This window comes from Marmota flaviventris, chromosome 14, assembly GCF_047511675.1.
Source record: "Marmota flaviventris isolate mMarFla1 chromosome 14, mMarFla1.hap1, whole genome shotgun sequence".
NCBI lineage: Eukaryota > Metazoa > Chordata > Mammalia > Rodentia > Sciuridae > Marmota > Marmota flaviventris.
This window is the reverse complement of record NC_092511.1, coordinates 20,248,903-20,270,048: the sequence shown is the minus strand read 5'-3', so window position 1 is coordinate 20,270,048 and position 21,146 is coordinate 20,248,903. Positions and strand designations below refer to the sequence as shown.

Genomic DNA, 21,146 nt, shown 5'->3' with positions numbered 1-21,146 from the left:
ATGTTCTCTTCTCTTAGGACTTCTGAAACACTACCTCAATTTTGTTTTTATTTATAACACCTCTGTTTCCTTCAGTAGATTCTTTATTTCTTCCTGACCCCTAGTTCAAATCTCTGTGTGGATGTGTGTTTCAGTCCCGGCATTCACTTCTGAACACATACACAAACTACAATGAAAAGCTTCTCCACTCCATTGCTTTATTCAGTCCAGTTGCTTAATCTCTGAGTCTTGGCTGCCTGGAAGGCTTGCTGCCTCCTGCTTTGCCTGCCCAGTTCCTACCCTCCATCAGGGTTCCACCTGGACCTCATGACTCCTAAAGTGGGGTGAGATGCCCTTCTTATAGCTCCTACAGGAGCCCACACATAAGCTTCTTGCAGTCTTTGCCCCTCTGCTATGCTGAAGGAGCCCAGTAAGTGCTTCTGGAGCAGTGAATCCGTGAGTTCAGCTCTTCCCTTCCAGTAGATTCTGGCAGACGAAGGAGTCCTGGCCAGCCATGCATGGTGAGGCCACTGGGGTCAGGAGAAACAAATTCAGTGAAGCCACCCAAGAAAGATGGCTTTTCTTGTGACCTGTAGAGGGTTTTGGTGGGATATGGCTGGCTGTGTCGTCCAGGTTGGGGAGGAGGGTCACATTGGGAAGCCAGGACTGAGGAGTGGGTCCTTTGGCCCCTTTTAAGGAAAGTCAATGCCAGAGTGCATGTAAGAGACTTGGAGGCCTAGGGTGGGGCTCTTCCAGGGACAGGCAGGACCAGTGAGAAGAGGACAGTAGATCAGCTGTGAGGGGAAAGGGGAGAGGAAGAAGCAATGGTTTGGAGAGAAATGGGAAGAATCATGCTTTGGTGCCTGTCCTGGACGTGGACAGGCCAGGCTTATAGAAAAGCCTGAGGTGACTGAGGATTCCAGCATCCTGGGCAGATGGAGGAAGAAGCTTCTAGGGAAAGCTACAAGATGGAAACTGGTCTGAGGAGAAAACAGAGGGTCTTAGTTTAGAAATATTACATCAGAATACTCCAGGGAGTTGAGGAGGCATGGGGCTGGCTGTGACGACAAACTGGAAACAGAGAACCAAATCTGGGAGGGTACTGGAGCCAGAGGGATGGATTTGGGGATCATCTGCTGAAGCCTGGGAGGTTATAAAATGAGGTGCTGAGGGACACAGGAAGGGGCTGGGGAAATGCCTGGTGTGGGGCAGGAGAAATACAGCAGCTGGGGAATGGGAAGGGTGAGGCCTAGTTGGTGCCAGGTGTCTACTGCAGCACAAGAAGGGGTTGTGACACAGCAGAAAATGCACTGCTGCAAGCTTGGGCCTAGGCACTTACAGCTGCCTCATCTGAACTGGGATAATACAACCCATTTCACAAAGCTGTTGGCGAGGGTGGGGAGTGGGGGGAAGCCCTAGCACTTGCGGATAGACCCTCAGTGCATGGTTCTTATTACTAAGGAGAATGGGAACCATGGCTGGAAAGTAAGGATAGGAAAGGTAAAGAGTCATAATAAGTCCAGGGGCAGCTTGTGGGACAGGAAGGGGCAGTAGCTAAGAGGTTCATCCCTCCTGCTGGCTTCCCAGTGTGCAGCTGAGGACATAAATTAGAGCCTTCTGGAAAACAGAAAGAATTATAAAATGTCAGCATTTGTGGCTGATATCAAAGGTAATTCATAAGTAAAATGGGTTTTTTCCCTCACTGGCTTCTTTTTCAGAAAAGTTTAGAGAAACTTATTTTGAAGTGCTTTGATCTGCTTGGCAGAAAGAAACCAAATAAATTCAAGGTGTCATGGCACATTAATCCTCCTGCTTTGAAACTGAGGGTGACAAATTTTATTCAATAGCTAGAGACAATCTTTTGGGATTTCTTAGCCCTGACTTAACCCTGATCCCCACTGGGTCCTGGCCCTGACTGGCCTCTTGTTCCTCCTTCTGACCCGGAATCCTCACACTTTCCCCTTAAATAGGACCCAGGCTCCCTGTGAAGGTGATTTGAGAACTGACACCCTATGTTGCCGCATTCTTTACTTGGAACCAGGGTATCTGTTTCTGATAGTTATTGCTGTGACTTGAGTCTGCTGGCTGTGATCATGTCCTGGCTCTGCTCCATGGAAACTCAACCTTCCTGTGTGGCATTAATATAGAGCAGAAATAAAAACAATGGCTGCCATTTATTGGGTGCTAGGCACTTTATCAACCTCACTAAGGCCAATGCTCACAGCTCCAGGGAAGGGGTGTCTCTTCTCCACATCTTCTAGACCAGGTGGCTGAGGCAAGAGGAAGAGTACTATCCCAGAGGATGGTACTACTGGGAACCAGTCTGAGCTCTCCCTGGTCTGCCCCTCACCAGGCCTAGATCCTTTCATGCTGATATTTTATCACCTCTTATGAAAGATGGGGGTCCCAATACCCTCTCACATAGTTGTCATAAGGTATGGGACCACCTGAAAGTCCTCAAAACACAGAAGGTTCTAGTACAATGTGTTCAATGTCTCGTTCTTATGATTCTTTTCTAATTTAAGCATCTGCTGCCAGTGTGAAGGTCTAATGTGGTTTATTTTCCTCATGGGTCCCCCCCACCCCGTTGCTGTTTCCAGCTTTTAGCATTATCAGCGTAACCTTGGGTTCTTTTGCTCCATTCGAGATAGAAATCACGAAGAGGCAAGAGCTACATCTGAATGAGGCTTTGTTAGGGCTCTGTTTGAGCATAAGAGATGGTGCACCGTAAGAGTTCTCACTCTCACTCCCTGAGGAAGTAAATCTTCCATGGTCTGACAGGTGGCTGGCACAAGCATACTGGCAACTATTGAGCACCACTCGGGACTTCTGCATACATTATCTTCTGCTCTTGGGGCTGGGCCAGTGCACAGCATGGTTGTCTGCTACTAAGCTCTGAGCTCATGGAGGTGTTCTGTAGTGATCCCAGCCAGAGGCTGCAGGAAGCCCTTTGCAAGTTTTACAGGAAGCAGGGAGCATAAATAGGGCTATCAAAAACATGCTTCTTGGGCTGGGGATACAGCTCAGTTGGTAGAGTGCTTGCCTCGAATGCATAAGGTCCTGAGTTCAATCCCCAGCACCATGAATAAATAAATAAAAGTGTCTTCAATTAAAAAAAAAAAAAACTCTTTCTCATTAAAGATGGAAATCAGGTCCTATTCTATCTCGCCTGGAATTGGGGGTGAGCATTGGGGTTTTGAATCTCTCCTCCCACCATCAGTTATATTGGACTCAGGACTCGCCCTCTGAGAATTCCAGCAGGAAAGCTGCCATCCCCACTCCCTCCCAAACTCACAGGGCTCAGGAACCCATTGGATCCTAGTTGCGGCCCCATGTATAAGTGATTATCTGCTTCCTCCATTCATGGTCATGTTCTTTGAGATGGGCCGTCTTCTGTGGGTGCCTGTAAAGTGCAGAGATTCAGGTGGCAGATGAGAGGTGTGTATGTCTGCTGGGGCTGCCATAACAGAGTGCCTCAGACTGGGCATCTTAAACAGCAGAATTTATTTCCTCAGTTCTGGAGGCTGAGGTCCCAGGTGTAGATGCAGGCAGGGTTGACTTCTTCTAAGGCTTTCGGATGGCTGTCTTCTCCTGTGGCTTCCTTTGGTCATCCCTCTGTGTGTGTCTGTGCCCTAATCTCTTCTCCTTATAAAGACACCAGTCCTTTTGGATTAGAGCCCATCCTTTTAACCACTGTAAAGAACCTGTCTCCAAATACAGCCACATGCTGAGGTGGTGGGGGTAAGGACTCCAAAATAAGACCTTATTTATGTATTTGTTTATTTTGTGAATTAAAGCTGGGGCCTTGATGTGCCAGGCAAGTGCTCTATTACTGAACTACATCCCCAGCCTCTCAACATATGAATTTTTAGGGGACACAGTCCAGCCCATAACAAGGACCAAGGGGATATTTTACAGGGGTCCCCTAAATCAGAGTCCTGCAGGAGTGGAGGCAGTGGTGGGGAAGCTCTAAGGGTGGGCCACTGTCTATCCCGGCATAAGCAGCATGTTGCCCTCCACCCTCTATTCCAATCCCTCTCTGCATGGGAGTGGACCAGAGAGGGTGTTCATACTGACACCTTTGGCAGAGGTTGGGTAGGGGGACTGTTTAAAGCACAATGGGAACCTCCTTGTGAGTTCTCTATAATTCAATTAGATACTCTGCTAGGAAATTCTCTTGGTTCTCTGCTGAGTGGAACTGCATTGGATGTCATTTATTTTTATTTATTTCTAAGTGCCCTTCTTCTTCTTCTTCTTTTTTTTTTATAAAGAGATAGTGAGAGAGGGAGAGAGAGAGAGAGAGAATTTTAATATTTATTTTTTAGTTTTTGGCAGACACAACATCTTTGTTTGTATGTGGTGCTGAGGATCGAACCTGGGCCGCACACATGCCAGGCGAGCGCGCTACCGCTTGAGCCACATCCCCAGTTCCCTTCTTAACATTAGTTCATCTTACTTGATGGGCTCAGTAGAATAATCCCTACCTGTGGGCCAAGTTGGGAGCCTGAGGGTCGCATTCTCAGAGGTGCCACCAAGTATCTATCGTGGATTCCCCATAAGCCGGTTCATCACCCAGACAAACAGCAATGGTGGCAAAGTGGATTCTGGGAGGGAAGTCATGAGTGAAATGGGGTAGGATTGCTTTCCAATCCAATGGAGATGGAAGACATCTCCAACCTACTATCCACAGGTATGGGTAGATGTGTAAAACTCCATGGGGTTGCAGCTTGGGGTCGTGGTGGTGATGGAGGAGGTGGGTGGGTTAGAGGAAATTTCATGTAGGCAAGGGGTGGGAAGAGCTGGTCAGGGAAGGAACAATAGCCATGGGCTCTCTTTGAGTGTCCAGTCCGCTTTCTCTGTCGGTATTTTTCATGAATGACACTCAATAGCATTTCTTTTTTCCATGCTATGATCTGGGACCCTCTGTATATAGCTTTCTATAATGGATGACTTGCTTTGCCCACAGGGGCAAGAAGTAAGAACTGTCAACTCCTATCTCTCCAGTACCCTCTTGGATACTTTGATTTTCAAATATTCTGATTTTGAAACAAGTCTGACTAATTCAGTTTTGAGACTAAGCAGGGCTTCCAGAGGCCAACAGATGCCCAGACATATGGAAACCCAGAAACCTCTAATGTCAATAGCAAATGTGTGTTCCAGCTACAACTCATTTATTGCTCATTCATTCATATCTTCATTCAATGGGTATTTATTCCAAGCTGAATCTTGGGTTAGGAACTGAGAAGGCAGATACAGCATGCAGAGGCTCTGTGTTCCAGGAGTTTGGAATCCAGTGGAGCTGCTCTCTAGCTTTAGGGGAGTCATTTCCTATCTCTGGAACTCAGCTTCTCTGCTTTTAGTAGAGACTGTTCTTTGCTTTTAATAAAGACTTGAAAATCCAACTATTAAGATTCTAAAATTCAGTCAGCCAATCCCAAAAAAACAAATGCCGAATGTTTTCTCTGATATAAGGAAGGTGACTCATAGTGGGGTAGGGAGGGAGAACATGGGAGGATTAGATTAATTCTAGATAGGGAAGAGGGGTGGGAGGGAAAAGGAGGGAGAAGGGGATTAGCAAGGATGGTGGAATGTGATGGCCATCATTATACAAAGTACATGTATGAAGACTTGAATTGGGTGTCAACATACTTTATATACAAACAGAGATATGAAAAATTGTGGTATGCATGTGTATTAAGAATTGTAATGGGGCTGGGGATGTGGCTCAAGCGGTAGCGCGCTCGCCTGGCATGCGTGCGGCCCGGGTTCGATCCTCAGCACCACATGCAAAACGAAGATGTTGTACCCGCCGATAACTAAAAAATAAATATTAAAATTAAAAAAAAAAAAAAAGAATTGTAATGCAAAAAAGTACGTGTATAATGGCATAAATTGGCATACTTTTTATACAGAGATACAAAACTTTGTGCTCTATGTGTAATAAGGATTGTAAAGTATTCCATGTATTAGAAAAAATTCCATGTATTTAAAAAAAAGGATTCTAAAATTCCACATTTATTAAATTTAGACTTCCGGATGCACTGTCATACCCTGTCAGATCCTAGGCAAAATAAGGAACCTGGCTGCAAACTCTATTCAGAAGGGAAAATTTAAGGTCCTATGGATCTGTCAATTCATTCCAGAAACATCTACTGAACACTTTCTGATCCATAGCAGAAAGATGCAAACTGCAGTCACTGATGCCTTCCTGAGGAAGATTCTTGTCACCAGAGAGCTCAGGCCTCTCTGAACAACAATACTACTTAACAAGCCCTGCCCTTTGAGTTTAACTCTAGAAATAGAAGTGCAAGGTAGGTTTGGCAATAATATCAGCTTCAGAACTAAGACCAAGCTCCCTGATTTCCCAGCAGTGTCTGGTCTCTGAGGAGCCCTGACCCAGGGACATTCCTGTGGGGTCTGCCAGGAAAGGGGAAAGAGTCAGGGAGGGGAAACAGGGTCTCCAAGTGTGATGAGTTTTTGAGGCTTTGACAAAGACTTTGACCCCACCAGTCTCTGTTTTCTCCTGGTATCTTCTGCTGCTTCTCCTGGCTGACCTCATTGCCATGGAAACAGAAGAGGGACATTTCTGAGTCTAGTTTAGCAATCCCTATGAACTCTCCTCCTGAAAGAGTGGGTAGCAAAGTCGGCTATTATCTTAGGAGGAGTTAGAAGATTTCTTAACTTTGAATCAGTATGATCAATCTGTGTTACTTTGTAGAAAGAAATATAAACAGCTTAGAAAATTCTTGCTGCTTCTATTGCTCCATTTATCAAAAAGCATGCTCAAGCAAAAAAAAAAAAAAAAAAAAAAAAACTAAACTAAACTAAAAAACAAAAACCATGCTTACATTGGCTGTCAATTTAGCCCTACAGCTTCCTGTTCCACTCTTTTTCCTCCTTCATATAACAGCAACATTTCACTTACATTTTTGAGTATAGCCACATTGGTCTTCTCAAGTTTTACCATGGAAATATTAAATAGATCATGTTTACATGTAGCAGGAAAAATGCATTTAAATTGCCAATGAATTGGATTTGAACAATTAGAGATTTCTGAAACTTAATTCCTTGAGTAAATAGTGTTTTTTTATTATTGAAGGTATTTGAAGAAAGGTTGGTGTTGCAGAGAGCTACAGAAGAGATTCAAATAGGTCTAGGTTAATGACTTTTAAGAATCCTTTTGACCCTGAAATTCTATGATGAATCCAAGCTAAACATAAGGTTTAAGAAACAAAAACAAAGGAGTCACATGAAAGATTCTTTTAGCTGAAAATAATGATCCAAAGCACTTTTAGACCTATTGCTTTGGATGTAGTACCACCCTGGAAAGCACCTTGGCTGTTCCTTTTACCACTTGGATCCCCTTTCACACTGCTCATAGGTGGACAAGACTTGGGTGTCCTTCCCATGAGGCTCAACTACCTTGAGAATGGGAAAATCAACCTTGCCTCCCAGGACCACAGCCCTGGAGAATGCCAGGTACTGTCATAACTGAAGCCTGCCCTCCCCACAGTTTATGCCAAAGCCCAGGGATGGAGATACCAGCCCAGTGGAGGATTCCATGGTGCTCAGGCATGGATGGGCAAAGAATTAAAAAAAAAAATCAGTAGCTAAAACCCCAGTGGTATTTGAAGGGTGCTGGTTAGAGAAAGGATAGGTAGTTGGGGAAATAAGTGTGGTTTGAGATCAACTGGATTTGCTGGGTCTGGCCAATTAGCAGGAAAAGGATGGTGGCAGATGCTAAGTAGTAAGACTGCTTCCCTAAATAGATTGTAGAGGACATGGACTTAAAGGTCTGCAGTAATGAAGGTTGCAGAATGAAGAGGAACTTAAATTGATCCGAAAAAATTACAGATCTATTCCTCCCCTGTGGGAATCATATGGGACAGCAATATTGGCCTAGTGATGGGGAGGGGAAAGGAGAAATCCTCAATCAAAATGCTTTGGCTGCTCCTTTAAGACCAACTTGATTTTTATTCCACTTAGTGTCTCTGAGCTCCAAATCCATCTAACATAAATGATGTGTTTGTCTGTAGTTGTAAGCACTAAGCCAGATGCTGACAGATCATTGTCAGTGAAAAGCTGTTTCCACTGAAGAAATTATTATCCCTCTGATGCTAGTAGAGGGGTGGAAACTTCCACAAATATGTGTCAAGTGGGCTTTGAACATTAAAACAAAATCGATGTGAAAACTACAGTGTGCTTTTACAATATACTTATAATCATTAATATGAGTTTGAAGCCAAAATAATTCAAGTAATTCCAGAATGGGGTTCATAATCATTCATGGGTAGTGGACCTCATGAAAGTCACGGCTTTTTTCAGAAAAGTGCAAAACATATATTCATGAGATTACACAAAATTTATACATACATATGTATTAGAAATTGTTTTCTTTCAAATATTTGGAACATTTGCAAAAACTTTACAATGAATTACATCTCTGATTTTATAATATTTTAAGGCAATGTTTTAGTCCCCCCGCCCTTTTTTTTATGCTGCAGTGACCAAAAGACCCGATAAAAACAATTTTAGAGGAGGAAAAGTTTATTTGGGTCTCCCAGTTTCAGAGATCTCATCTATAGACAGCCAACTCCATTGCTCTGTGCCTGACATATGGCAGAAGAGTGTGGTGGAGGAAAGTGGCTCAAGACATGGCCACCAAGAAGTAGAGAGCTCTTGCTCACAAAGGACAAACTATATATCCCAAAGGCACACTCCAATAACCCACCTCTTCCAGCCACACTCTACCTGCCTCATTACCATCATTTAACTCCTATCAGAAGATGAATGCACTGATTATGTTAAAGCTATCATAACCCAAACATTTCACTTCTAAACTTTCTCACACTGTTTCATACATGAGCTTTTAGGAGACACCTCATATATAAACCATAACAGGCAATACAAATGGTCAATATTTCTAACAGTCTTAAACTCTAAACTACCCAAATGTCCAAAAAAAAAGGGGGGGGGTATATGTAAATTTAGATCTACTATACAAGGGAACACAATTGTCCCTTGCTATCTGTAGGAGATTGGCTCTAAGACCCCCTATGGATAGATACTCAAATCCCTCATATACAATGGTATAGTACTTGCATATAACTTACACACATCCTCCCATATATTCTAAATTACTGCTAGACTACTTATAATGCCTCACACAAAGGAAATGCTATGTAAATGGTTGTTTTACTATACTGTTGAGGAAATTACAAGAGAAAAAAGTTTGTATATATTCAGTACAGATCTAATTTTTATTCAAACATTTTTGATCTGAGGTTGATTAAAGCTGAGGTGTAGAATTCATGGACATAGAGGGCTGACTGTATAGCAGTAAAAATTAACACCTGAGAAATGTGAATTCTGCAAACATTGATTGGAAGATGCAAGGGAAATATACTGTATGATTCCATTTAATACAATAGTCAAAACTAATCTATGATATTAAAATAGTAGACTAGACTATGATATTAAAAGTCAGGATTATTATTATCCTAGACAAGGGAACTATCAACTAGAGTCAGGTGCAAGGTAGGATTATGGGATGCTAGGAATGTGATTCTTGAATACTGGCCTACATTAGTGCTTCAGGTTGTGAAAACTGAGCTGTAAAATTGTGACTTATGGTAGTTTGGAATATATATGCAATATTTAAAATTTTAAAAAATTAAAAATAGAAGTTTTTAATTCTTGGAAATAACATTGAAATAAAGCCAAACTTGTGTTAGCTTTCTATTGCTGCTATAACAAATTACCAAAAGTTTTTAGTATTTTAAGCATAATGCAATTTATTCTTATAGTTCTGTACAAGTCTGAACACAAATTTCACAAGACTAAAAATCAAGGTGTTAGCAGGCCTATTCTTATTTCTAAAGGTTCTAAGGGACAGTCAATTGTTCTTTTTAGCTTCTAAAGGTAGCCTAGATTCCTTGGTGTAGTCCCCTTCTTCCACCTCAAAGCCAGCAATGTATCTCTGATCATTCTTCTATTGTCTTGTTTGACTCTCTTGTCTCTCTCTTCCACTTCCTATGCTCCCAGCCCTCTTTGGTACTGGGACTGAACACAGGAGTGTTCAACCGCTAAGCTATAACCCAGGCCCCCGCCCCTGCCTTTTTTTGAGACAGTCATGGTAAGTTGCCCAGGCTGGCTCAAACTTTCTGCCTCAGCTTCCTAAGTAGCTGGAATTATAGGCATATGCCAGCATACCTGGCTCCCTCTTCCACTTTTAATGGCCTTTTAAAATACATTGGGCCCAATGAATAATCTAGGATAATCTCCCTATTTTAATGCCAGTTGACTAGCACTCTTAATTCCATCTGCAACCTCAATTCCCTTTAGCCATAAAACATAGTCATGGGATCCAAAGGCTTGCCTAAGAGGAACACCAATAGAAGCAGCAATGCCAAAAGTGGAGAGGGATCGATCATACTTTGATGGCATTGTACTCTCCTTAGATTTAGCTATGGCTAAGTCGGGAATACTCTTAAGTCCTGTGAACCTTCTCCCCTCAAGTCAGTTTGAGTTGGTTTCCCCAAACTTACAACTTAGTTTTGATGTTACTTGTGATAGCATGGTATGTTTGATACTGAATAAATTTAAATTATTTTGTTTTATTTTAATGTTAATAAGTACATACTAAAGTAAGGATGAAAATAAGAAAATCAAGAAACACATTGAACCTCAATTTTCAGGAATAGTAGACTAGGCCATCAGGACCACTCTCCTACTGAGGACAACTGAAAAAGTAGGACAATATTTATATCTTTGTCTATAACTTAAGAGCATTAAATTGCTAACAAGCTAGTGATTACTTATTAGTAATTACTGATGCAAGAGTGGAGACAGAATGGAAATCTGAGGTGGGTTTAACAGCAGATTAGGTGCAACATTTTCTTTAGGGGGTTTTGTGCCAGCCCTGAAAAGGTAGCTGAAAAATGAGCTATGTTTTTGGCAGCCTTGGGTAGCTCGGGAGATGACAGCGGAATACAGACCCTCCAAAGTAAGCATGGGAAGCTGCCCTGGGAAGGCTGGTGATCCCTAGGAGTAAGGTGAGTAAGTAGCCATTGAATTAAGATGTTTCTGAATGTTCAGTGCCTCCAGGAATTTGAAAGAAGAAATGTGAATTCTGCAAACATTGATTGGAAGATGCAAGGGAATATGTATGTCATATTTCCTCTTTAGAGGAAGATGTCGTTGTAGGCCTCAAATTATTTCCTCATATAGATGTGATAGGTAATTAAGCACTAATGAGAAAATAGATCATGAGCAAGAACCAAGAGAAAGAGACCCATAAGAATTGAAAATACTCAAATCATTAGATTTGAGAATCAGATCTGGAAAACAATGATGCTCATTCTGTTAAAGGAAATAAAGGCCAAATTCAACAAAGTTTCAGCAGAAAAATGGAAACTATAAAAAATAACATGAAAAATTAGAAAGAACCAAAAAGATATTGTAGAACTAAAAAATACAATGAATTAAAATAAGAAAACAGGTTTAAAACTAGGTTAGAAATAGCTGAAGAGAAAAATCAATGTATTACAAAGAAGGGTAGAAGAAACATAGACGTAGAAGAAATAATCTGTTAGCACTGATAGACAAAAAGATGGCAAAGAAAAGAAAATCAGAAGACATAACAAAAAGGACTAGAAAGCCAACAATGAGAGTTTCAGGAGAGGAGAGAAGAGAGAATGGGGAAATATTTCAAACAGTAATAGTTGAGAATAGGTGAAAAGACATCAATCCATATTCAAGAAGCCCAGTGAATATCAAGCAAGATTAAAAAAAATCCACACTTAGACATAACAAAATTATATTGCAGAAATATTAATTTCAAAGAATCAATTGTATTGACAACTAACATCTCAACAGCAAAAACAGAACCCCAAAAACCAAGAAATTAACTTTTTCATATGAAAAAAGAATACTGCCAATATGTAATTCTATACAGAGTAAGAATATCAACATCAATTCACAAAGATGGGGAGAACAAGAGATGCAAAACAGCAAAAAATTTTTTGAAAGTTAAAAAGCAAATGAATAAGTAGAAACTGATTTCATAGACTATAGAATCCTAAGGTAGCAGTAGATGATGGAAAACTATCAGGATCCACACTGCAAAATCTTCATAATGTTCAGAAACTGAGAGTTATCAAATACTTTTGCAACTGGGGGAAATATTTGGCTAAATAGAAGATTGGTTGTAAGCCATTTAGGAAAAAAACAAATCTCTGGACATTTTTCCCCTACCATTCATTCACTGGATGATTGCCTGTCTCCATCCCCATAGATGGGTCCTTGTTCTCAAGAGATGACGTGATGGAGGGTGTGTGGACTTATGGAGGCCAAATCCAGGGATAGTAAGTAGGCTTATGCATAGTAAACTTTGAATATGGGTATTCTCAGCTCTCCCTCTGCTGAGTTAGGCTTTAGCTTTCCAAGAAGGCTGGATGACTGTTCTCTGTGCATGTGTCTAGTCTAAGATAACAGGGGATTCCCTACCAAAAGGCTCACCTGATCACTTCACAGCAAATCTCAAAGTCAACAAGTCCCATTAAACTGCTCAGAACTCCCAATGAGCTTTTTTTTTTTTTTTTTTCTTTCCATTTTACCCACAAGGCTGGTTAGAAATCAAAGGAACACATCAGAAGTAAAAGAAAGACTAGAACAAATGTAGGACATAGGGGTAAGGCAACTAAGGGAAAACAAACTACGCAACAAAACAAAAACTTATAATAAATGCCCTTAAAATGGTATTGCACTCATGAAACAAGGGTGGGATGTGTGCTAATTCCATCTATTGGCTCCAAGCCCCATTCCCACCTTTTCAAGTTCTCTGTAACACAGCAGGGTTAGAAGCTAGCCAATTATATTTCCAGGCTCCCTTGAAGGTGCTTCTGTTTAGGTTCTGCCAGTGTGAGATGCAAGGGGGTCCTGGAAGGTGGGAGGAACAAAGGAGACATTTTCTTTCCTGTTTTGGAAGTGCCTTTGGTGGAGGCAGTGGCAGCAGCAGTAGCACCAGCAGAAGCAGGCAAAATGGGGCTTCTGACTTCTTCCTCAGTAGCACTGATACAGTTCAATGCAGTAGTGGCAGGGGCCTGCATTGCAAAGCAGCAGTGAGGATGGGCTTTGGGCCCTGGCAGTTGTTTGATCCTTATCCTCTTTCCTTTTGCTCCTCCATCACTCCTGAAGTGATTATAGCCAATCCCTTCTTCAAATTCCTCTTTGCTTGAAGTAGTTCAAGTGGTTTCTGTTTTGTTGAGTGAACCACTAATTGATTAAAATGTTAGATTTTTTTTTTTTTTTTTTTTTTTGTACTAGGGATTGAACTCAGGGGCACTTGACCACAGAGTCACATCCCTAGTCCTATTTTATATTTTATTTGGAGACAGGGTCTCACTGAGTTGCTTGGTGCTTCACTGTTGCTGAGGCTGCCTTTGAACTCATGATCCTCCTTCTCAGCCTCTGGAGCTGCTGGAATTACAGGCCTATGCCACGGTGCCCGGCATTTTTTAAAAAAAAAATAATAAAAAATACTTTATATTAAAAATATAAAAACAGAAAAAATTCAGTGGAAAGGTAAGAATGCTGATAAAAATCACCTAGAAAGTATAGAAGCACACACACACAAAATTGAACAACAGAAGTGCTCAAAATTTACAGTAAATTGTAACACTGTATAACATTAATTATCATGATGTAAATTACTTATTCTCATGTTATCATACAAATACCATGTGATACAGAAAGCACGTGTCCTGCCTGGCCTAGTGAAATACAGCTAAGTACAATTTCAAGAGCAAAGAAATGTCAAAGAAAACCACAGAAAGTCTATAATCTTCTAATCAACAATACTCTGACAAGAACACTAAATATATTCAAGGTTAGATAAGCTTTATTCAAATGTCTGCATAAATATGACTTGATGTCAAACAAGTTTTTCCAAAGGGCTAAAATTTATTAAGCAGTAAAATTCAGCGCTTCCCTTTGGTCTGTCTCTGAATTTAGCTGACCAATATATCATTATTAGTAGTCTGCACTCACTGCTCATTTTTATCACTCACATTTCTCAGATCTTTGGGTGGCATTTTTCATTTCTCATGAAATTTCTTAAATTGCATTTAGAAACAGGACGAGGGTTTTACCTGCTCATTTCTACTTCAGAGGCAAAACCACATCCCTTGATTCTCATTTTAATTGTGGGTGTTTGCAAATGGTGTGCAACTGAGGAACTTAATGTTAAAATACAAAAAAATATGGTATAATCTCCATGTGCTAAAACAATACCTTCATTTTAATTTTTTCATTAAAGAATTATTTTTATTATTTCTCCACAAAGAAGCTATAAAAACACCTATAAAAGCATTGAAAAAACACTTTTAAAATCCTGGATTTATGACGGGTACCTTGTTAGCACACACCTGTAATTCCTGACACTTGGGAGGCTGAGGCAGGAGGATCACAAGTTCAAGGCCAACCTCAGAAATTTACTGAGACCCTATCTCAAAATAAAAAATAAAAAGGGCTGGGAATGTAACTCAGTGGTTAATTGTCCCTGAGTTCAATCCCCAGTACCCCAAAATTTTTTAAAAAAATTAGAATAAACAAAATCTTGGATGGATATGATATATCTATGATTTACAACTAAAAATAAAATGCTAAATTCTATGAGAGAATTTCTGAATTATTTTGATAGAAATTTGCTAGAAGGAATCAGAATTTTTCAGGCTGGGAGTAGAGTGCATGCTTAGCATGTATAAGGTTCTAGATTTGATCCCTAGTCCCAAAACCAAACAACAACATAAAAATTATTTCTATTTCAACTCCCAATTTAGTTTTGAAAAGCAACACATTTGTTGACAGTCACTAATGATATTAATCTGGAAGGCAGAGATTTGTACATGAGGAGAGTTGGGTCCTTTAAGGTAACAAATGGAAGTGCTCTTCTCTTATTTTTCCCTTACATTTAAAAAATTTTTTATTTATTTATCTTTATTCTTCCCTTTCATTTTCAATAACAGTACAAATATACACATGGTTAAAAAATGCATAAAGTACAGAAAGATCTAAAACAAAGTAAATATCCTTTTCCTATAACATGACAGATCTGATGTCTTCAAAATCCTTTAGGAGTCATATGAGTAACACACCAACTAAGTCTTTTCAGGCCTTTGGAACTGTGTTGATTGTCTCCTATAACACCTCTGCTACAGAGGAAACGGGCATTCTTCTCCTTCATAAAGAAAGTTTAAAGGGCAACAGTCACACACCGCTCAGAGACAACGAAATCCAGGTAGCACCTCAGACACCACTGGGTCTAGTTGTAGCTCCAGAGAGTCCCAGGTAACATCCCTGAAATTTAGGAGTCACATTTACTAAAAAGGCATTTTCAAAAGTAAGAAAACATTTTCTTTAAATAAAAATGAGATCTGCTCCTTGTCAAATTCTGAGATTTGGGGGATAAGAGAAAAATATATTTGACATTATTCAAAAGGGCATGAGCCACAGACTCCCATGTAGTCAAGTAAAGGCCAAGGTATTACTAGGGAACAGGGGCAAGATGAGAGGGCAGGGAACTAAGGATGGAGAAGGAAGATCCCTTCAGAGAAATTCCTGCCCCAAGGCTGAGCAGTTGGGTGTCTTCCCCCAGTGTACTTGCTCTCTGGTGAGCCACAAAGACTTACAGAGACAGTGCTGCAGGAGTTCAGCCAAGTCCTTCCTCGATGCCACGGATCCTCCTGGCCAGCTGCACATCCTTGGGGAAAAGAGTGACTCGGCCAGCATGTAAGGAGAGGAGGTAGGCATCCTCAAAGAGGTGAACTAAAAATGCTTCTGCTGCCTGGGCAAAAGAGAAAATGACAGACACAGACAAAAGGCACAGGCTGCTCTTTGGAGACCTGTTGCACTTCTGAGAGCTCAAAAAGGACAGAGGGAATGACTAAAGAGCTCTGCTGCCACCACACAGAATCTCCTCCAAACCCTCATCAATATGCCATTGTCTTCAGGAGGTCAGACCAGCCTGTAATATTTCACAGGCAGTCCCATGGAATTCTGGAATGTTCTTTCTCCTCCTCTCAGCACTCACCAGTGGTATTTGAGCCCCTTCTTACCTCTTGAAGGGCCAACAGGGCCTGGGCTTGCCAACTGAAGTCCACACCACGTGAGAATTTCATACATATTTCTCTTGCCTGCGGAGGAGTGGAGACAGAGATCAGGAGTAGTAGAGTAACAAAAGAGAGATTAAAGGGAAGACAGACTCTCTCCAACTGTCTCCCATGAATTCACATCTCCATCAATCTGTCCTGGCCCTTAATGTTAGGGCCCAACCAGCAGCAGGTATGGACTCCTGGCAGCTTAGAAAATGGCATATCTCTTACTGGTGCTAGGAGGGAGATAAGGAGGCAATCTCCAGGGTAGGAAAAGGGATAAAACGGCAGGTGGATGAGAGAGTTCTATTTCTTTTCTTCTCTTTTTCTTAAACATCAATTTATTATTTTTTAATATTTATTTTTTAGTTGTAGTTGGACATAATACCTTTATTTCACTTTCTTATTTTTATGTGATGCTGAGGATCGAACCCAGGGTCTCATACATGCGAGGCGAGTACTCTACCTCTGAACCATAACCCCAGCCCGAGAGAGTTCTATTTCTATAGTCAAAGCACAGTTTCAAAGTAGAGGTAGTGGGGGTATCAATTCCAGAGAGAACTGCAAGGTTGGAGGGCCTTTGGAGGGCTCATATTTCCAGAAGATGGAGTCCTCTACCAGGTTAAAGAATATGTAACTTAGTCACCTAGGTAAGACATGGTAGGGTCCTACATATCTGGGAAATTTAAAAGAAAGAGGGTGGCATGGAGTGGTGGGAAGCTCCCTGGAGCTTACCAGGCGGCTGAAGGGGTACTTCCTTATCAAGAGGTCTGTGCTCTTCTGTAGATTTTTGATCTCCTTAATCCAGCCAATTCTCCTCCGACTATGTTGACGAGAGGAAGAACCTAAACAAAACAGATGGATCATGAAGAGAAGGTGCAGTAGAAAATGGGTGATGCCTTGCAGTTTGGTTGAGACAGATCAACTGTGAAGTCACTAGGCTGTGACTGTGAGCAAGTATGCTCCACAAGGGCAGAATGTTTCATTCACCTCTCTTTAGCAACTAGAAAACAGCAGATAGTTGCTAAACATTTACTAAATTAAAAAAAAAAAAAAAAAATGGATGTTCCTTTGAGATTTGAGTGCTAACATTTCCATGAAGCCTTTCCTGAATCCCAAGCCCTTCCCAACAGATGGGAACCCAGGGTTGCCTCCCTCCTCTGGGCGCCACAGTACTTGGTATTTCTCTTATCTTTCTCACTAGATTGAAAACTCATTTATTTTGGTTTTAGGCCTTTTTGTTAACAGCTGGAAGGAATCAGATACTGTCTCCTACAATACCCCTGTCTTGATTATCCTGGGGCCTAGAGAAGTGAAGACAGTTGGCCACAGTTCATTAGAGGCCAATGAGCTTTAGAATTAGCATAAGTCAGTGCCAGTGTCAGGAATGCAGGTTATAGAGTCACAACCTTTGGCTCAAATTCTAGTTCCAACATTGACATTAAAAGATGGCTAAGTTCATCTCAGGTGGTACATGCCTGTGGTCCTGGTGACAGGAGGTTGAAGCAGGAGGATCACAAGTAACTTAGACCTTATATCAAAATAAAAAGGACTGGGAATGTAGTTCAGTGGAAAAGCACACCTGGGTTCAACCGTTAGTTCAAAAAAAAAAAAGAATTTGTCCAGAGGCCTGATTATAAAAAGTCATTATTAGAGTTATTTTAAAAATTAAAAGAACATGGAGCAAAAGAAATATTAAAGATAATAGGGACTGGAGTTGTAGCCCAGCAATAGAACACTTGCCTAGCATGTGAGGCATTGGATTTGATTCTCAGCACCACATATAAGTAAATAAATAAAATTAAAAAAAAAAAAAAAAGTACATCCTGATTTTACATTTATGTGGTGCTGAGAATTGAACCCAGTGCCTCATGTATGCTAGGCGAGCGTGCTACCACTTGAGCCACATCCCCAGCCTCTAAAAGTGGTATTTAGAATCACAGGGGTAGATGAGATCACCAGGCAGGGGATAGAAGAGAAAAAGATGCCAAGTCCCACATCAAGGAGTTGGAGAGAGGTGACACAGGCAGTCAAGAGAACCAAGCAGGAACTGCCAGATTGCATGGTGTCGTGGAAGCCAAGGGAACAGAATGTTTCAAGGAGAAAGTGGCCCACTGTGTCAAATGCTTCTGAGACAGTAGGAAAAGACATAGACCTGCCTGTTGGATTGGGCAAATGAAAGTTGCTGTAGTAGTTCAAGTAGTTCAAGTATGGTTAGTAGCTGCAGAAAGTGGGATTGAGGTGGGTTGAAGGGTGACTGGGAAGTGGGGAGTAATGTGTACACTTGAGTCTGGCTACTTAAAAGAGTAGCTATAAAGGGAAACAGAAATGGAGAATATAGGGAGTTGAGAATATGGGCTCAAGGAAATCCCCTTGCCCTTTTTCTGAGGATCATAAATACTGGAGCACGTTTGCCAATGCTAATGTTTGGATTTAATTTTAGGTGCAGGTAGAGGGGACCAAAAAAAGCCCTTTTGCAGGTGAAAGAAAGACATAGCTAAGAGCCCTTGAAGAAGCTGGAGCAGCTTTTGATAAGAAGGCAGATACCTAGGCAAGGCCATTATAATCACTACTTAAAAGGATAGTTATAAAAGGGAAAGAAATGGGTAGTCTAGGAAGCTGGAAATGTGGTGTCAAGGAAACACCCCTCCCTAAGAGTAAGTGAGGAGACTGAAGCTGTATGAAGAGGGGGAGCAGGCTATGGTAGCGCATACCTATAATGCCAAGTTACTCAGGAGTCTGAGGCAAAAGGATAGAAGAATCACAAGTTCAAGGACAGCCTGAGCAACTCAGCAAGATCCTATGTCAAAAAGGAAAAGGAAAAAAAAAAAAGTATGGAATTGTCATGGGGAGAATGGAAAAGCAACAATACCAGACAAGAGCAACAGGACTGCCAAAAGAAGTATAAGTGCCCATTTGAGGCAAAACTTTTCATTTAATCAGAAATAATAGAAAGGATGCTTCTACATTGGAAAGCAACAACAAACGTCATATTTAACACTCCCATTAACATCGAGAACAAGACAAAGATGGCCAAGATAATACTCTTCCAGTCTTAGAGTCTCACTAATACCATGCAATAAGAAATAAAACGTGTAAAAACACAAAAGAGTCAAAAATCATTATTTGCGGATGCTATAATAGCTTGCTTAAAAAAAAATACAATTGAAGCAATAGAAGAACTTCTAGGATTAATGAAGGGCTGGGGATGCAGCTCAGAGATAAAGGGCTAGCCCATGGTCTATGAGGCCTGTGTTCAATCCCCAGCACCAAAAAAGAATTTAGCAAATTGGCTGTATGCAAAGGTTAAATTCTTATGTTTTAGCAAAGAAAAATATTTTTTTCTTTACATTTCTTACAACAGTAATATCTAAAATCATCTAAAATACATTTCCCCCCTTGCTCTCAGAAGACAAGTACAGCAGCTATTGCTGTCGTGTGCAGTCCCCACCCTTGCCAACTCCAGCCCCAAATCAAGAAACTGAGGACCATAAACTCTTCCTACTTCCCAAGAAAGGGAAGCGGGTGAGTGCAGGGAGTCTTGATTAAGGCCCAACACTCACTGAAGGAAAACAAACCTGGAAAGACAGCTCTTAAGAGTAGGACTGCAGTTAGAAATTGTCACCCAAAGCAAGGCAATAAAACACACACACACACACATACAAAAAAAAAAAAAAAAAAAAAAAAAACCACAAACACAAATGCTTAAAAATCTTGGGTCTACCAGAACCAGTTGTGTGACTGCTTAAGTTACCTGGCCTGCCTGTGCCTCAGTTCTCTCACAAGCTGTAAAATGGGCACAATACAAAGATGAGATAATGCATGAAAAAGAGTTTAGTGGTAAGCGCGCGATAAATGTGTGTAGTAACAAGAAGAACTGGTCTTAGGAACAGGCTGTCGGGCCAGTCCTTGCCCCCTTCTGCAGCCCTTAGTTGGGCTGAGCACTGGACCGTGCCCGGAGCAGAGGCTGGAAGGCAGAGGCTGTGTCCACTGGCAGCGGAAGGCCACGGGACCAGCCGTTCTGTCAGCTCCGCAACAAGCCTCGTCCTTCTCGTCTGAGAAGTGTGGCAATTCCGTTTCCATGCCTCGCTCCGGGGTGAGCTGCAAGGGAAGGGCCACGCGGGTTACCTAAGGAGGCTTCCCGCCGCGGGGTCCCGCGAGGTGGACTCGCGCTGCGCCTCTTCGGGGTCTCTGGCTTGCGGCGTCGGCGGCGAGGGCCCATCGCGGGCCACAAAGGGTCCCGGCTCCCGGTCGCCCCACGGCTCCTGTTCGGCCTTCCGGACCCGTATCTGAAGGTTGGTTACCAACAGAAAAGCGCCCGGGCAGAGGGCCACTGAGGAGCCGGTGCTCCACCCAGTCAGCGTCGCCTTCCGTTCAAATCTCCCGCCCCGCCTACTTCACGGCTGGCGTTATTTAAAACCCCAATTCAGAGACTCCCAGTGGCTAACTCTGAATGCCAGGCATAGAGCGACCGCAGGAAAGACCAATAAGGGCACGGGCCGACAGAAGGACCGCGGCGGTGATAGGAGGAAAGCTGGGGAAAGGCGGATCCACCGTGGAATCAGCCAATGAGCACTTGGAGAAATGAATGGCGTCTGGCTTGTGATGGGGCTGGCTGTTTGACCGATAGGACAGACGCCTTTGGGTGAGCTCTGGCCAAAAAGGAAATCTCAGTGCTGAAGAACGTGTTTCTCTTTTCGGGAGCAGTTTGTTACCGGGATCCGGGATTGAACTCAGGGGCGCTGGACCACTGAGCCAGTGTGGCCACATCCCCAGCCCTATTTTGTGTTTGATTTAGAGACTGAGTTGCTTAGCGCTTCGCTTTTGCTGAGGCTGGTTTATGAATTTGCGATTCTCCAGCCTCAGCCTCATAAACTGCTGGGATTCCGGACGTGCGCCACCGCGTGGGCTGAAGAATGTATTTCTCTTTGACAAGTCACTTTCCTCGAATATTTTATGTAGCTCTATCAACCGTGAGGTGGCTTTAAAGATGAGGAAACAGACCCACATGTGACC

At 42.0% G+C, this 21,146-nt stretch overlaps 1 protein-coding gene across 1 annotated transcript; it reads right to left on the bottom strand.

Annotated features, from left to right (window-relative positions):
* Window positions 1-14,352: 14,352 nt before the first annotated feature.
* Cenpa (centromere protein A) lies at window positions 14,353-20,472 on the bottom strand. The gene is made up of 5 exons (XM_027933480.2): window positions 20,259-20,472; window positions 16,866-16,975; window positions 16,095-16,172; window positions 15,669-15,823; window positions 14,353-15,336 (listed from the first exon to the last, which is right to left on the bottom strand). Exons 1-4 carry the CDS (start codon window positions 20,350-20,352, stop codon window positions 15,689-15,691), a joined length of 417 nt encoding a protein of 138 aa, XP_027789281.1. The 5' UTR covers window positions 20,353-20,472; the 3' UTR covers window positions 14,353-15,336; window positions 15,669-15,688.
* Between the last annotated feature and the right edge of the window lie 674 nt (window positions 20,473-21,146).

Bases quoted from the DNA above. Each gene is read 5' to 3' on its own strand.
- Cenpa (XM_027933480.2), bottom strand. From the start codon at position 20,352: ATGGGCCCTCGCCGCCGACGCCGCAAGCCAGAGACCCCGAAGAGGCGC. The intron at 16,976-20,258 runs GTAACCCGCGTG...TGTTTTGTTTAG, and splicing joins GCGGCGGGAAGCCTCCTTAG to GTTCTTCCTCTCGTCAACAT. The intron at 15,824-16,094 runs GTAAGAAGGGGC...TCTTTTGCCCAG, and splicing joins CCCTGTTGGCCCTTCAAGAG to GCAGCAGAAGCATTTTTAGT.